Genomic DNA, 18,284 nt, shown 5'->3' with positions numbered 1-18,284 from the left:
TTTGAAATGAGGCATACTCACAAAACAGGCGATTATGAGTGCGCCGTGATTGTTGCTAGGCTTTGACCGGAGTTCGCTCGCATTGCCTGACTGGCACGTTCTATTGAAAAAAAAATATATTATAAATGACAACGCTATTTCATAATTAAAAAAAAAGAACGGTCCGAACCTATATATAGAGGTGCCGCTATCGCTGACTACTTCAACACGCTAAAAGCAACGTGTTGTGTTAAGACAGCAGTTTTGTGTGTGTGTGTGTGTGTGTGTGTGTGTGTGTGTGTGTGTGTGTGTGTGTGTGTGTGTGTGTGTGTGTGTGTGTGTGTGTGTGTGTGTGTGTGTGTGTGTGTGTGTGTGTGTGTGTGTGTGTGTGTGTGTGTGTGTGTGTGTGTGTGTGTGTGTGTGTGTGTGTGTGTGTGTGTGTGTGTGTGTGTGTGTGTGTGTGTGTGTGTGTGTGTGTGTGTGTGTGTGTGTGTGTGTGTGTGTGTGTGTGTGTGTGTGTGTGTGTGTGTGTGTGTGTGTGTGTGTGTGTGTGTGTGTGTGTGTGTGTGTGTGTGTGTGTGTGTGTGTGTGTGTGTGTGTGTGTGTGTGTGTGTGTGTGTGTGTGTGTGTGTGTGTGTGTGTGTGTGTGTGTGTGTGTGTGTGTGTGTGTGTGTGTGTGTGTGTGTGTGTGTGTGTGTGTGTGTGTGTGTGTGTGTGTGTGTGTGTGTGTGTGTGTGTGTGTGTGTGTGTGTGTGTGTGTGTGTGTGTGTGTGTGTGTGTGTGTGTGTGTGTGTGTGTGTGTGTGTGTGTGTGTGTGTGTGTGTGTGTGTGTGTGTGTGTGTGTGTTCCTGGAAGATAAGCTTCATCTCTGTTCACTTTCAAAAATCATAGCCTTCTATCTACATATACCGAGTTTGCATTCTGTGGTAGGTGAAATTTTAAAGCAAAAACAAAAGGAGCATATCGGTGGACATCAAAATAACAGTACTGAGAACGGAAGTGTCAAAAAGCCCTGCGCGTTAGGAGGCTTCATCTGCACGGAAAAATTACCATTTTATTGTACTGTAGGACGGAAGCGAAGGTTCGGTATAGGAAGGCAGGCATGGTGCATCTGTCCCTTCACTACTAGCAGTTGAGCACTTGTTCCGGTAGCGCTGTGAATATGAATAGAGACAGGGCAGCTGGGGATGAAGTGGGCCCCATCCCACAGCATGAGGGCAACGGCCCACCCGCTTCACTTTCCTGCACTGACTTCGCCGCTACGCCAGAGAAAGCTCTCGGCAAGGAAGTCCGTAGGCGTGCACTGCACAGAATTGGCAAACCTAGTACATTCGGTGTAAGTACTAGTTCAGCATAGTGGATGAGCAAACTTCTCGCACGCTGTTGTTCACTCGGTTAGGCGCGGCTTATCTCACCCTTCGACAACTTCTGCGAAAGGCTCGCTATCCTTTTCAAAACAGACTGAATTCACCTGGATCATCTCTCGAACTAGAGACTTTACGCCAGCTGACGTCAGAGAAACAGCCGGGACTCAGTACCAGGCCATTCCATCTGCCACTTACCAGAGACACGCATTTGAGCAGGACACATTATGTATATTCTGTCCAAGCTCCCCGCAGCTGCACAGATATAGAACCCCGCTCTAACAAAGTCGTGCGAATGTGCATGCGTGGCCTAAGAGCATCGTGTCTAGGTCGAGACGCAAAGATCGTGGAAGAGTGGATTCCGATAAGACCCTTCCTTGTCAATGGCGAAGACCAAGTTTGCAGAGCCTGCAAATTCTGCCATGATATTGCCACGTGCCTAGCGCCGCGCTACAGCTGTTTTTCGTGCCGACGATTACGAAGCGGTTGTTGGCACGAGAGGCGTGCTGGTGCTGGGCTCTGTGATCGGAACTACAAGCCGACCTTATTCTCGGGTGCTCGGCTACGTGTACCTTCACGGGTCCCTGTGACTTCAGTCGTGACACTGGTGGAGGTGCCATCGATGATCCCTTCTCCTGCGGACGACCCTACGCGGCCGCCTCTCGTGACCACTCCTGTTCATCGTACCAGCCGACGGCTCCGAGGCTTGCCCCCCGAGGCCTTCCCTCTTGACGAAGAGACCCTAGCTGTGGAAACGACACCGCCCGCCCGTACCATGACTGTCCCTCCCACCCCTTCGTCCTGTCTCATCCTTCAGACCCCACGTACCCCTAAACCATTTCACGGTGAGCAGTTTGAAGACGCCGAGGACTGGCTGGCTCACTACGAAAGGGTCGCGACGTTTAACGGCTGGGCGACGCTGCGAAAATGCGGAACGTCTACTTCAGCCTTGAAGACGCTGCTCGGACATGGTTCGAGAACCGCGAGGCCACATTCTCTACGTGGCCGGCCTTCCGAAGCCAGTTCCTCGGTACGTACGCCCACAGTGACCGCCGAGAGAATACCGAGCTTGCCCTGACCTCTCGAGTTCAGCGTCAGAACGAAGGGGTCGCAATGTACGTTGAAGATGTCATGCGCCTTTGCCATCGCGCCGACCCATGTATGAGTGAGGAGAAGAAGGTGCGGCACCTGATGCACGGCGTCAAAGACCAGCTTTTGTCCGGCCTGGTGCGGAACCCGTCCACCACCGTCGCGGCGTTTCTGGCTGAAGCTGTGATCATGGAGAAACTGCTACAGCAGCGATGCAGCCAGTACGCTCGGCCGCTGAATTCCATCTCCACACTACCGCCGTCTGACCGAACCGACTACAATCCCGGGGCAGATATGAGCTCCCTTCGCGACCTCATTCGCACCGTGGTTCGCGAGGAACTCCAGCAACTTCATGGATCATTTACTCCTGGCGCGGCTTCCCTGGCCAGCATCATCCGTGAGGAGGTCCAGAACGCACTCACGCCACCGACAAGTACCGTCGTTCCACCACCACCCCCGGGCCTCACCCAGCGGATGACTTATGCTGATGTCACATGCCGCCCAGCCCTGCTACCTACCCTTCGCCTTACACGCCACCACAGGTCGCTGTGCACGCTGCGGAACCGCTGCACCTTTGGGCAGATCGGCGCCAGGCTCCCCGGAAGACTGATCTCTGGCGCGCTCCAGATAACCGCCCTCTCTGCTACCACTGTGGCGAGGCAGGTCACCTCTACCGGCAGTGCCCTTATCGTCAGATGGGCCTTAGAGGATTTTCGCCCGACAGCCCTCGCCCACGGCCTGGTCAGCGGCCTCAGGACATCGCCGAGTACGTCTTCCGCCAGCGTCTTCTGCCACGTTCTCCTCGTCGCGAGTCGCGCTCGCCTTCGCATCGTTGCTCTTCACCCTCTGGGCCACGGTATACCGCTGGACGCCATGGTTACTCGAGCCCTCATCGGGAAAACTAGCTCCGGCTACCTTTGGGGGCGAGGCCGCCGCACACTGATTCGCCGTAAAGCTTCCACCACCGCACCGCCCGATTCGCCCCGACGTCGAACGCCGAATTCCTGTCCAGTTTTCGCCGCACAGAACAGATCGCCCCGACGCCGTCCGCATCGCCGACCAGTTATCACCGCCGTGTCGCCTAAATCGCCCCGACGCCGACCACAAAACTGCCGCCCAGCTTCCGCCGCCGCACCGCTTACTTCACTCCGACCTGCCGTCGACATTGAATTGTCCCAACGCCGACCACCCAACTGCCGTCCAGCTTCCGCCGCCACACCGCTCACTTCACCCCGAACCGACGTCGACAGGCCCTGGTCTTGGCCGGGTCTCCCTGGACATCCCTGTTATCGTCGACACGAAGGAGGTCAGCGCTTTAGTTGATACGGGAGCCGATTATTCTATCTTTAGCAGGCGGCTTACAAGGACACTGAAAAAGGTGATGACGCCATGGAACGGACCAGACATACGGACGGCAGGCGGACATGTGGTTGCACCACTGGGTATGTGTACAGCCCGGGTTACGGTGCAAGGCTGCACATTTGTTGGACCTTTCTTGTTCTACGCGAATGCTCTCGTGATGTTATTCTTGGCATAGACTTCCTTCGTGAGCACGGTGCCACTAGATCTACCAAACCGCTTGGTGACGTTTTCCGCCAAACTGGCCACTGAAAAGCATGAGTACCGCGGGTCCCATTCCACGCTGCGAGTCGCCGATGATAGCCTCACAGTGCCACCACGCGCCAGCATCCTTGCCAGAGTTACTTGTGACGAGCCACATCACGGCCTCCGGGTTGTTGAGCCTAATGTCTCCCTCTCACTCGCCTTGGGAGTTTCTGTGGCAAGAGGTCTTTGTTTCCTTCGTGGAAGAGAAACGGAGGTGCTTGTCACCAATTTCTCCAATGAACATCGACATCTGTTCTGTGGCACTGTCATTGCTTACGTCGACCATCTACACCAAGTCGCCGAATGTTTTGCTTCAGAGGAAGCTACGCCTTGCACTGAACCGGATGATGCCGTACATGCTGTCGACGTCAATTCTAGCCTTTCGTTTGTTGAAAAGAGGCAACTCCAAGATCTATTGCTGGAGTTTCGTGTGTGCTTCACGTCTTCATCTAAAGTGCAGCAAACGTCACGCATGATGGCACTCGACCCATCCATCAGCAGCCCTATCTTGTGTCTCCTCGGGAGAGAGTGGCTATCCAACAGCAAGTCAAAGAGATGCTCACCGATGGCGTCATTCAACCTTCAAGCAGCCCATGGTCGTCGCCTGTAGTCCTCGTTAAAAAGAAAGACGGAACACTTTGTTTCTGCGTTGACTATCGGAAACTTAACAGTACGACAAAGAAGGACGTCTATCCGCTGCCACGGATTGAGGACTCTCTCGACCGACTTCTCCGAGCCAAGTACTTCTCCTCCATTGACCTCAGGAGTGGTAATTGGCAAATTGAAGTTGATGAGAGGGACCGTGAAAAAACTGCCTTCGTGACACCAGATGGGCTGTATGAATTCCGCGTCCTCCCATTCGGGCTCTGCTGTGCTCCTGCTACCTTCCAGCGGATGATGGACACTGTGCTCACAGTTCTTAAGTGGCAGACATGCCTTGTTTATCTCGACGACGTGATTTTTTCACCGACGTTCACGAAACACCTGCGCCGCCTGAGAACTATTCTCGAAGCTGTCCGGTCTGCCAACCTTTCTCTCAAGCCTCAAAAGTGCCACTTCGGGTTCACCGAATTGAAGTTTCTTGGGCACATCGTCAGTGCTGATGACATCCGAGCTGACCCTGAAAAACCTTGCTGCCGTTGCTGCCTTTCCCGTCCCCGCCCACAAAAAAAGCAGTCCGACGGTTTTTGTTGCTGTGCTCCTATTATCGTCGCTTTATCAAAAACTTTGCACAGATGGCCAGCCCTCTGACTCTCCTGACTCGAGATGACGCATCATTTTCCTGGGGCGCCGAGCAACAGATGGCTTTTGACGAGTTGCGACGCCGGCTCCAGTCACCCCCGATCCTGGCACATTTCGACGATGATGTCGACACAGAGTTACACACGGATGCGAGCAACGTCGGCCTTGGTGCCGTTCTAGTTCAGCACCAAGATGGGGTCAAGAAAGTAATTGCCTACGCCAGCCGTGCAGTTTCCCGCGCTGAGTGTAACTATTCCACCACTGAAAAAGAATGTTTGGCGGTAGTATGGGCCGCTGCCAAGCTCCGCCCGTACCTTTATGGCCGACCGTTTCGTGTCATCACTGACTTGGCTTACTTGACTGTGTTGGCTGAAAAACGTAAAGGATCCTTGTGGCCGCTTAGCACGTTGGGCATTGCGCCTGCAGGACTTCGATTTCGATGTTATTTATAAGTCTGGCCGGACGCACACCAATGCTGATAGCCTGTCCCGCGCGCCCGTCGGCCCTCCTTCGTCAGATGCCACCGACGATAGCTTCCTCGGAGCAGTCACTACGTCCGATATCTCCCCCAAACAGCGTGCCGACGACGAGCTGCGACTGATTATTGACCATCTTGAAGGTGGGCATCCTACAATACCCCGGTATCTTGCTCGGGGGTTGTCGTCGTATTGCCTCCGCAATGGGGTGTAAGAAGAATTCTACGTCGAGTGCAAAAACATACCTGCTAGTCATACCGGCTGATCTAAGGCACGAAATCCTCCTGGCCTGCCACGACGAACCAACTTCAGGGCATCTTGGCTTTACACGCACCCTAAACCGAGTCCGGCAGAACTATTACTGGCCACATCTTTCTCCGGGCGTTAGACGTTACGTACAGACATGTCGACAATGCCAGCGGCGAAAAAAACCCACGCTCAAGCCATCCAGTATGTTACAATCTATTGAACCACCCCTCACACCCTTCAAGCAAGTGGGCATGGACCTTTTAGGCCCATTTCCTTTATCCTCCAACGGACACAAGTGGATCGTAGTCGTCAGAGACTACTTAACACGCTACGCTGAAACGAAGGCCCTTGCCCGAGGTACTGCCGGCGAAGTTGCTCGGTTCTTTATGAAAGACATAGTGCTCAGACACGGTGCACCGTCGACCATCATTACTGACCGAGGAAAGGCGTTTACAGCTCGGCTACTTCGGGACACCTTAACTCTCAGCCATACCGAGCATCGCACAACAACAGCGTATCACCCTCAGACGAATGGATTCACGGAACGACTAAACAAAACTTTGGCGGACATGATCTCAATGTACATCGACGTCGAAGATAAAATGTGGGACGAGATCCTGCCGTATGTCCCCTTCGCCTACAATACGGCGCCGCAGGAAACCATGAAGTTTACGCCGTTCCGTCTCGTATATGGCAGAGAGGCCCGCACGATGTTGGACGCAATGCTCCCGTGCGGGGAAGAAGCGGTCGAACCCGATGCCGCCCATTTCGCAGAACAGGCCGAGCAAGCCCGTCAGCTGGCCCGCTTGCACATCAAGGAGCAGCATTCCACTGACGCTCGACACTATAACCTTCGGCACAGGGAAGTCCACTACAAACCCGGGGACCAAGTGTGGGTGTGGACCCCCGTGCGCCACAAAGGCTTAAGCGAGAAACTACTCCACCGCTATTTCGGACCCTATAAAGTCCTGCGCCGCTTAAACAGCGTTAATTACGAAGTCATTCCAGATGGAACTGTGACCGTCAGTGATCGAAGCCAGCGGCCTGAAATTGTGCATGTGGTGCGCTTAAAGCCGTACTTTTCGCGTGACTGAGCGCTTCCTGCAAGTGAAACCATGCGTTATTGTACAGTTCACCTCACGCCTAATTTTTTTTCTCCTCTCACCTTGTCATCGGGACGATGTTTTCTTTCACGGGGGGGAATAATGCCACGTGCCTAGCGCCGCGCGACAGCCGTGTTTGGTGCCGACGACGACGATGTGATTGTTGGCACGAGCGGCGCGCTGGTGCTGGACTCTGTGATGGGAATTACAAGCCGACCTTATTCTCGGGCCCTCGGCTACGTTTACCTTCACGGCTCCCTGTGACTTCAGTCGTGACAATATGCGGTCTCGTGACGTAACAGAAACAACCGACAAATCAGTGCGTGGGTGTTGCACCTGCCAACTGTCACGCGTCGGAGGCGGCATCTTGTTTTTCTCGTTTACAGCCCAAGTATGGCTCCTCACCAAAAATTATGCGCTAAAGATGCCTCATTTAGTAGAGACCAATCCGCACTCCTGACGGCAGTATTGGTCTACAAGCCGGGGCGCCTTCATCAAGATGCCGATTGCTTGTCTCGCTATACTGTAGAGCCCCCTGATCTCGGTGACACAGAGGCGATTCCCTGTGTCTTTGCCCTCTCCAATCTCGCGAGAAGCGCAACGACCCATCTTTGAGATCCATCATTGAAGGCCTGACATCTGGAAGAACAGATTCGTCTCTGCAGCTTTTTTTTGTACAGGATGGTGTTCTCAACGGCCGTAGTTTTCATAATGACGGTTCTCCCCTCCTATTGGTGATTCCCAAAATCTCCGCTGCTCTGTTATCGAAAAACTCCACGATCTCCCCAAAGCTGGCCATCTAGGTGTGTCTCGCATTTACTACCTGGTACGGCTTCGTTTATTTCGGGGCAGGAATATACCGCAGCATCCGGCACAACATCACAGCCTGCAACACGTGTCATCGTAGGAAAAACATTACAAGGGTTCAACACTGCTGAACCAAATATTGAGCGAAAGCAATAGCTGTGGGTGACCGAGCGTTGTTCTCTTTTTCTTCTTCCTAAACCCACATATAAAGCCCTGCTTTAACCAAGCCATATGAACTTGCCTTAGTGGCCTATAAGGGTAACGTGAATTCCAGGGTCCTAGCAGGCTGATTCTAATCATCCCATGTGAAACGAGATACCCAAGTTGGCAGCTCCTGACAGCCCACACCCTAGTGTTAAGTGGGGTGTGACGTGGCTAAGACAGTAAGACGGTAGCCACGTCACGTAGGTAAGACGTGGCTACCGGCCACGCTATGCTGAAGGCTCGAAACCTAGAGTAGTATTGCTTTCACAAAAAAACCATCGCGGCCACCAGCTGGCCTTCGCGAACCTATTGACGTGCCCCTGGAACCATTTTATCAAATTGGGCTAGACCTTCTTGGCTCCTTCTCGACGTCACGGTTGGGTCACAAATGGGTAGCCGAAGCGACGATATGGAAAAGGGCATGAGCCTCTCTAAGACCTGTGGTCTATTGAGGCACCTGCTAGACCCAACTAATTCAAAAACCCTATCAGTAATCAGATAATCGAAAACGAGACATGCTTTCGAGGGTACGGACGAGGAGTTCCTGGACAAAGTAGCAAACACGCACATGAGGGGCATCAATAGGATCGCCTTCCCAGATTACAGTGGAGCCGCTAACGAGGAACTTGACACGCCTATCACAGAAGCAGAGATTAGAGCGGAACTTTTAGGACTTAAAGTCAAATCAGCCCCAGGACCCGATGGGGTCACCAACAAAAGCCTGAGGAACCTAGATAATGACTCAAGTGCCCTAACGGAGTACATGCAGAACATCTGGACCAAAGGACAGCTACTCCCGCAATGGAAAGCGGCAAACGTAATCCTAATACCAAACGATGCTTACACCGCCGGACGGGTCATTTACGCGATGACGACGACGAAGTGTTTTCTTCTCTTGCCTCGCGGAAGGGACAACGAGATGACGACGAAGTGGGACTGGTTCCATGTTGCGGCTCGCTGCTTTGCCAGTTGAGGTTGTTGTAAATATACTGTAAATGCATCAAGTTTCCAGGTAACAATATAAACAAGATCTCTGAATTGTTCCTGGGAAGAAATGCCGCGTCTCTTACACGCGCCACAACTACGCCAATGCAAGCGAGCTGCTGGAATGATTATCGGGCAAATGTACCGTCGTTATATATATTAGGATCCTCTCTGCGGCTCTCTCAGGCAATCCGAAGACTTCGCTATAGTTTTAACGAGATACCGCTATAGCAGCTCTTCTCCAGACGTTGAGCTGTTGCGCGCGGTAAACCCCGAGCAGGTGGTAACCGGCAAGTGATATGGGCGGGCGCTGACTAATCACGTAGTTATGCGATCTCACGCAACTTCGTTGCGTAGCCGATTTGGCAGGAGCTGTCATCTTGGGCTGCTCAGTGGAGTGGGAGGGTGAGAGGAATCGGACCTTCCAAGACCCTTGCAATACTGCACAGATTAGCTTTCCCTGGGTCATACAGGCACTTTCGTACGGCTTGGTTAAGCGGGACTTTAGATCTCTGTCGAGCGGTCTTTCAGCAAAAATGTAGGGGGGCATTTCAGCTCCGCCTTTGAAAGTATGATGCGATAGCGTAGACTACTGTCCTACGTGTAAAAGCCCATCTTTAACCAGGACACCTAGACGAGCCTGCGTGGCCTAGGGATAACGTGGGTACAACGGTCCTAATTGGCAGGCTGATTTTGATTAACGTGAATGCAATGGTCCTGGCAGGCTGATTCTGATTAACAGGAATGCAAGGATCCTGACAGACTGATTCTGATACCACCCTCTCACATGAAACAAGAGACCCGAGTTGGCAGATTCTGCCAAACATGACTTTAGGCAACCCTACGGACAGCCAGTGCCCGGCCATATCAGCTGCCAGCTGCCGCCTGCCTGCGCAATGCTCGTGATGTTTTCGCTCACAGGGCCTGCGTCGTATTTTCGGTGATTTTTGGTGAACCACCATCGCGTTAGAATCGTAGCTTAGGACTTTATATTACAGAGTACCTCTGAGGTAACAGAAGCCGACAATAAGAGATTAGTGATCAAACGGTTGACACCGCAAACTTTATGAAAATCCGTAATGAAAAATCCGTAAATGAAAATCCGTAAGAGGAGCTGTTAAGACCGTAAGGCAACGGTAGCCGTTAATACTGTCGCGTAGCCTCCGCGATCCTCGAAACAATATTTTTTTCTGTGGAACAGTTACGAGCTCAGAACCCAAGCCTTTATGCACACTACACGCGATGTATGCCTGCTAGATGCATGTACGGTGGCATCCAATGCTCACCCTCTTTCCAATTTCACAGCATCCCGGACATCTTACTCTGGCCGGCGTCCCCTGGCGTACGCTTGCTGGCGCTCCGCAGGTATACTTACCAGTTGACCTTCATCTCCGTGGTCTTCACCCTTCCCTTCATGGGGAACCTGCGAGTGCCAAAAAAGATGGCTGAGAATAACTCAGCTGAAATTTGACGTATGAACAAGTTGTCACTACTTCCAAGCTTCAGTAGACCTGTTCACATAACACAGGCACGAATGGGCATGCAGAGCCACGTGAATAATGGACTTGCAAAGGCCGCATCCTCAAGGAACATATACGTTCGGGTGGCTGCTTTGCGTTCATTTCCAAATACGCTACGTCATCATCACCTGGAACAGCATCTCACTACACCCAACGTAAGGCAAAGGTCCCTGATACATCCCTCCAATCAACCCGGTCATGGGCCAGCTGACTTCGTAGTCTCATCCGTTCACCCAATTTTCCGTCGCCTTTCGCTACCCTTCCTCCCTTTAAATTCAGTTAGTTACCCTTGGGGACCGACAGTTCTCTTCTCCGCCCGACGTGCTAAATGGGCCCCTTCAGGTGCCCATTTCTGCTTTTTGATTTCAACTGTGATATCATTACCTCAAGATTGTTCTCTGTCTCGTAATGTTACAGCGAGAATTTTCCTTCCGATATATCCGTGCATTGCCTCCTCTGCATGCATTAAGCGCATGAAATGCGGTAAGGCGACACGCATGGACATACGAAACGAAAAACTAAACTAAACATGAGCATCGGGAGACTGCGCTTTGGGAACCTTACTTGAAGATAACGATACTGACATCGCAATAATAATTGAATCATGGCTTAGCCCAGAAATTCAAGACCACGAACTTCTCAGTTATATCGTCACTTACGCCACTCATAGGCTTCACCGCATAGGGCGTCAAGGAGGAGGGGTATTGGTATTTATGAATCCCAGATTCATCTGTCAGCGCATAACAATTAACTGTCATCACGAAATCCTTTGTCTCCATGTTTCACTCCAGGCGAACACGCTGCTTATTGCTACCGTGCACCCAACTGCGATAATTCTTTTGTTGATGAACTTCATTATGTCATTTTAAACTTGCATTCCCGCTTCCCTCGTGCGACCTACTTATTGTCGGGCGACTTCAATGCCTTTATGTTGACTGGAATAATCTCATTGCTCAGCCTACCAAAAAACTCGACCTTACTCTTACGTTCAGTTTCACTTAGATGGTCACTGTACTAGCATTCTGGAGTTTATCCTCGTCTCTTATTGCGAGCTAATTAAGTCTGTTCAAAGCGTAAACAGTGTAAGCGATCACAACATTCTTTTATTCGACCTCTCTATTACGTCACAAAATCGTCAACCTCAAACCAAGTATATCAGGGACTACAACAAAGTAAACTTTAACTAGACTGATACAGAACTAATGACTTTCTGCAATATTTAGTCCCCTCGCTAAATATAGAAGAGTTGAAAAAAATGGTCGTTAATAAAAAACAAAATACTGTCTCTCATCGACAGGTACGTCCCCCCGATGCGCATTCGAGGGGATGTCAGCAAGCCTTGATTTTCTAATTCATTGCGAAAGCTAGCCACAATAAAAAACGTGCTTTTCGAGAAGCTAAGAAAGCGAATTCTCTCGAGAAGTGGTCTTACTACTCGCACTACATGAACATACGAGCCAATTGAAGCACTCCAAAATAAAGATTTTTCACCAGGACCTTCTTAATATTCTGAATGCAAACCGCAAAAAAATCTGAAGATAATTAACGACGAAATGCTGCCCGCCACACATGACATTGATCAATGCTGTAACCAGTGCGCTGAAGTCATGAACTCGTATTTCGCTCTTGTGTTCACTCATAGACCCACTTCCGACGTTCCCTTCCAACCAAGTTTTAATTTCTCTGAAATGCAGTCAGTCACAATCACATCTGAAAGCATAGCGATACTAATAGATAACCTTAATATCTGTAGCAGTCCAGGCCTCGACAATATATCGCCTAAAATTCTAAAAGGCCCCAAAGTGATTTCCAGTTTAATTTTACAGATAGTTTTTAATCAGTCTATCATCACAACATCAATTGCTAGTAACTGGAGAAATAGCAACATTATCCTTGTGCACAAATCTGACAGCCGTTTTAACCCTTTTAGCCCTATGTTTTGACGTGCATCTCTTGTAAACTGCTAGAGCATCCACTGTCAGCCATTGCATCACACCTTGATGACAATTTTGTTTTCTTTCCGAAACAGCGCGGTTTACTTCCAGGCTTTTCATGCGAAACGCAGCTATTTGAATTCACAACAGACCCTCAACTTTATCTTGACTCCAGCTTTCAAACTGACATCATTTATGCGGACTTTTAAAAAGCATTTGACTGCATACCCCATCTTCGTCTCATGACTGAACTTTCAAACTTCCATCTTGACAAACTAGTTTTACATGGATCCACTGTTTTCTTTCAACTGTTCGCAAATAACTGTAATAGATAACCACCATTCTTCAGCCACAACCCTCATTTCGGGTGTTCCTCAAGACCCTGTGCTCGGCCCTCTCCTTCTTTTTTTGGTAATATTGTCACGTTGCAAAAAGGCGCGTGAAAACCGCAGAGCCGGTAACACACAGAGTCCGGTGTTGGCGAAGTCCAGGGACGAACAGTATGAGCGCGAAACGGGAACTTCGTCGTCTTCTGCTTCTCTTCTCTTCTTCATGAACACTGGCATCGGGTCGGTGCTTCCTCCGGTGAGGAAGCACCGACCCGATGTTCTAGGCAAGTCAGAGACTCACAGGGAGGGCGTCCTCGCGTGATAAGGTTTGAGGCGAACGACGTGGACCATCTCTGGGCGTGCGGCACGACTTGATCGTAGAGCCTCGTGAGGTGCAACTTCGTAGTTGAGAGCGCCAACGCGGCGCAGAATTCGGTAAAGACCGAAGTAGCGACGCAAAAACGTTTCGCTAAGTCTGCGTCGTCGAATCAGAGACCAAACCCAGACGAGATCACCCGTCTGATATTCAACCTCGCTCTCCCCGCGTAACGTGTCAGGTAGTCGGTGCCGACTATTATCCACTTTTGTCCGAAGCTGGAGGTGGGGAATGGTCCTAACAAATCCATCCCGATTTGTTGAAACGGCTGTGAAGGAGGCTCTATGCGTTTTAGGAAGCCGGCTGGCTTGACAGGAGGAATCTTTCGGGGCTGACAGTCACGGCAAGTGCGAACATAATTCGTAACGTCTTGTCCCAAACTAGGCCAGTAATATTTTTCTGTTATTCTGGCTTGCGTTCTAGTGATTCCAAGGTGGCCGGAAGCTGGTTCGTCGAGGCAGGCATGCAAAATATCGTTGCGTAGATTCGTAGGAACGACAAGCAAGTAATGATGACTGTTGGGAGCAAAATGCTTTTTGAACAGCACGTCGTCGCGTACACAGAGAGCGCGCCGGTAATCTACAGGAACCCTGCCGCTAGCATTTTGCAGATAAACAATTATTGCCTGAAGATCAGGATCGGTGCGTTGTTGCACGCCGAAGTCTGTAGAGCTTACTGCGTTGACGAAAGCGTCATCTTCGCCTACTTCAGTTGGGGCAGGCTCAACGGGAGCCCGGTAAAGAGAATCTGCGTCCAAATGTTTACGACCAGACGTGGAGGTCACTGTGATGTCATATTCTTGTAGGCGCAGACTCCATCGTGTAAGGCGCCCTGATGGATCCTTTATACTGGCTAACCAGCAAAGTGCGTGATGATCCGTCAATACTTTGAAAGGTCTCCCTTACAGGTATGGTCTGAACTTCATAATTGCCCACACAATGGCGAGGCACTCTTTTTCAGCGGCAGAATAATTGCCCTCAGTCTTCGACAACGAACGACTTGCGTACACAAGTACACAATGCCCTTTTGGACCTGAGCTAGAATAGCGCCCAAACCAAAATTATTCGCATCGGCGTGTACCTCCGTATCAGCGTGTTCATCAAAGTGCGTCAGAACGGGTGATGACTGAAGGCGGCGATGAAGGTCCTGAAATGCCTGCTGCTGCGGTGTTTCCCTTTGGAACTGTACAACTGTCTTGGTGTGATACGTAAGGGGCGCGGCGATTTTGGAGAAATTTGGCACAAAGTGACGGTAGTACGCACATAACCCGAGGAAGCGCCGAAGTTGGTCTCGTGGCGGTGGGAAATTTGCGATGGCAACAGTTTTCTCGGGATCAGGAAGAACACTTTCCTTGTTGACGACGAGGCCTAAAAATTTCAATTTTTCGTGGGCAAAGTGACATTTTTCTGCCTTTAATGTAAGGCCAGAGGACTTTATAGCTTGCAGTACTGCCTCGAGGCGACCAATGTGCTCTGAAAAACTTGGGGCGAAGACGATCGCATCGTCCAGGTATACGAGAGAAGTCTGCCATTTAAGGTCCGCGAGGACGCTGTCCTAAGCCTTTGAAAAGTCGTTGGCTCGGAGCAAGGGCCGAGCGGCATACTCTGAAACTCGTACAGTCCGTCTGGAGTGATAAATGCAGTCTTCTCGCGGTCCCTCTTGCCTACCTCGATTTGCCTGTGCCCAGATTTGAGGTCCATGGAAGAGAAATACTTGGTGTTGCATAGGCGATCTAAAGCGTCATCGATCCTGGGCAGGGGGTAAACATCCCTTTTAGTTACCTTGTTCAATCTTCGGTAGTCAACACAGAACCGTAATGTGCCGTCTTTCTTGACAAGGAGGACAAGTGCCGCCCAGTGCTGCGATGGTCGAATGACGTCGTGATCAAGCATTTCCTTAACTTGAGGGGTAATTGCGGCACGTTCTTTAGACGAGACACGATAGGGTGACTGTCGGAGTGGCTGTACTGTATCGTCCGTAATAATACGATATTTTACATGGTGTGTGCGACCGACGCGCGGCAGCAACGAGAACACGGTTCTGTAGCGATTGAGGAGGTTCCTCAGGATATCATGCTCCGTCTGCGGTAGTGCCGGGTTAATGTCGTGCTTTAGGTCAGCGACTTCCTCTTGTTCCGGTCGAGAATCACAAGTTAAACTGTGCACGCACCTAGTTTCAGTGCTGGCATCAATATAAGCGACCATTGTTCCCTTATTGAGATACCGGTGTTCGTTAGTGAAATTGGTGAGAAGTCGAGTTTGTCATCTTCGAGGATGACAACAACCCGAGCAACAGCAACGCCGCGGTCAAGAAGCAAAGGTGGTTTACTTTCAACGACATCTTCCACTCCTCGGAGGGTTTGCGCACCAACGGTCACCATTGGTGACTGTTGGTACGGGCATCGACGCCAGACATGCCCAACTTCGCCACAACGGTAGCACAGCGGCCGGTAGTCCGCGGTTCGCCAGATGTCAGTTCGGCGGCGCCTGGGTCGCTGGAGGAAAGTCGGCTGGAAGGTGTCAGTGGCATTTCGGCAGCGACCGGCGCAGGCGCTTCGTAACGAGGTGTTGCAGGCGGCAGAAACCGGTTTGCGACGGCGTAACTCATCGTAGATGGTTGTGGAGGGCTTGCAAGAAACGGCGCAGCACCCAAAGCTTGTTGCACTTCTTCGCGAACAACATCGGTGCCCGATGTAACCTGCGGCTGCGCCGGCGTAGGCAGGAGTTTCGCCAGTTCTTCGCGCACAATGGCTCGAATGGTCTCACGCAGTGAGTCTCCTGATGACACGGTGGACCTCTCAGCACATGTGGACTGCATCGACACGGTCGTGCGCTCGTACTGCCGTGTCCGCGTGTCAAGCGCTCACTCGATGGACGTAGCTTCCGTGACAAAAGCATCTACGGTCACTGGCGGACTGCGAACGAGGCCGGCGGAGAGCTGTTCTTTCACACCTCTCATCAATAATCGCACTTTCCACTCTTCCGACATGTTGGGATCTACGCGGCGGAACAAGAGCTTCATTTCCTCCGCGTACACCATCACGCTTTCGTTCGGATGCTGGATGCAATTTTGAAGTAGAAGATCGACCTTTTCTTTACGAAATGAGCTTATAAATGCCTGAAGGAATTCTGCTTTGAACGTGTCCCATGTTTGCAGGCGAGACTCATGACTGACGTACCAGGTCCTCGCCGAGTCTTCCAGGGCAAAGTAGACATGGCGCATCTTCGCATTCGCATCCCTGTCATTAAAGGTGGCCACCCGGTCGAACTGGTCCAGCCAGTCGTCGGCGTCTTCATTGGGAAAACCATGAAAGCGAGGGGGTCTCGCTGGTGAAGCAGGACATTGGCAGGGATCTCTTGTGTGCTTATAGTCTGTGTACTTGTGGACCGTAGGTCAGGAAGCTGACCGAATTCGGTAGATAGGCCACGTAGTCGGCGGCTGCCCTGGTGAACAGGCGCTTCTACCCTGGTAGTGCGTCCTTGGCTGCAGTCGTGGCTTGTGCCACTGCACACGTCGCTAAGACGCTTACCTTTGCAGTTTAGGGTAGTAACAAGTATGCCCTTTTCTCTAGAAAAATGAGCAATATTCGCCTGGTGCAGCTGCCGAGCCCGCAGTGTTGCTTTTGTCTTGCTATTGAATGTCCAAATGTCATTCGCGCATTATTATTAATTTCTGGCGACGTAGAAATGAACCCGGGAACATCAGATACAGACAATATCTTGGCTGAACTGCAGAAGTTAAACGCGGGTCAATCGCAGATCATCATTGAAGTACAGGGCCTCAAAAACCAACTAGCATCAACTGATAAAACGTTATCAACCTTAAGTGACCGCATTGCAGACTTAGAAATCAAATGTCAATCCTTCGGCAACATGCAACAAGAACTTGAAAACCTTCAAGTCAACACTACAGAGACCAGCCGCCAGCTTTGCGTGCTCGACTCCCGCCTTGATGACTTCGAGAACCAGTCGAGAAGGAATAACTTGATATTTTATGGCCTCCCCGATCCAAATAGATCAGAAACATGCGAACAATCAGAAAAGATTATCATAGATCACTGCCTTCAAAATCTAAGCTTGGAATTAGAGCCTAAAGATATTGAGCGCGCTCATCGCCTAGGCCGACATAGCTCAGACCGTCAAAGGCCAGTAATAGTGAAGCTCTCTTCTTTCAAAACCAAAGGAATAATTCTATCAAAAGGCCCAATGCTCAAAAACACCAATTTTAGCATAGGCGAAGACTTCTCTCGTCCTGTCCGAAATGCACGGAAGCAACTTATTGCATTCGCGAAAAACAAAACCGGACCTTTTTCCTTACGATATAAAACTTTGCACATGGGACCAAAGCGCTATGTTTTTGATGAACAATCTCAAACCGTGAAAGAAGTCTTGTAGGAATCATTTCGCCGTCCGAAAACGCGCAATCAGCCAGGAACAAACACTCGAAACAACCTTTCATTTTCGATAATCTATGCAAATGCTCACAGCGTTCTTCCTAAGCGCGAAGTACTGTCAAGTATTATATTGTTACGGGGTAGTTAAGCTTGTAGCAGAGGGCGGACACCGAAGACAAGGCTTTCCAACGGACGTTCTCTGTGGGCACCAGCCGACGCTGTTGAACGTAGTCTTCTCTCCAAAAACTCATGAGAGTCTTCTTCTTCTTTCCTTATGCGTATGCGTTCTTCTTTCCTTATGCGTTGCACCGCCTAATGTGACGCTACCCCGGCGGCTGAAAAGCACCGTCCCGGTGCGTACTAGCGTCCAAACCAGGGTCCATGTAGTACGGTTTTAGGCGTGCAACATGGACCGTCTCGGTGCGTGGTGTAGAGGCATGGCGGACGGGATGCAAGGGCGCAATTTCGTATGTCACTGGTGTCACTTGTCGTAAAATACGGTAGGGTCCTGTATACCGGGGCAAAAGTTTTTCCGAGAGGCCAATGCGGCGAGCTGGAGTCCAGAGCAGCACGAGAGAGCCGCAAGAATACTCGGTGTTGCGATGACAGGAACCATAGCGACGTTTCTGG

At 50.9% G+C, this 18,284-nt stretch overlaps 1 protein-coding gene across 1 annotated transcript in view; it reads right to left on the bottom strand.

Moving 5' to 3' along the window:
* The window catches only part of LOC146194338 (putative ATP-dependent DNA helicase HFM1), a 212,462-nt gene that overhangs the window by 48,482 nt on the left and 145,696 nt on the right, over positions 1-18,284 (bottom strand). The window contains exon 10 of the mRNA XM_084596530.1: positions 10,478-10,525. Coding sequence (XP_084452656.1) covers positions 10,478-10,525 — 48 coding nt within the window. The remainder of the gene's footprint in view (positions 1-10,477; positions 10,526-18,284) is intronic.

Source organism: Amblyomma maculatum, chromosome 3 (assembly GCF_055883805.1).
Source record: "Amblyomma maculatum isolate TAMU_Amacu chromosome 3, ASM5588380v1, whole genome shotgun sequence".
In the NCBI taxonomy this organism is placed as follows: Eukaryota; Metazoa; Arthropoda; class Arachnida; order Ixodida; family Ixodidae; genus Amblyomma; species Amblyomma maculatum.
The sequence above is the reverse complement of the archived record's forward strand: the minus strand, read 5'-3'. Positions and strand labels throughout refer to the sequence as shown.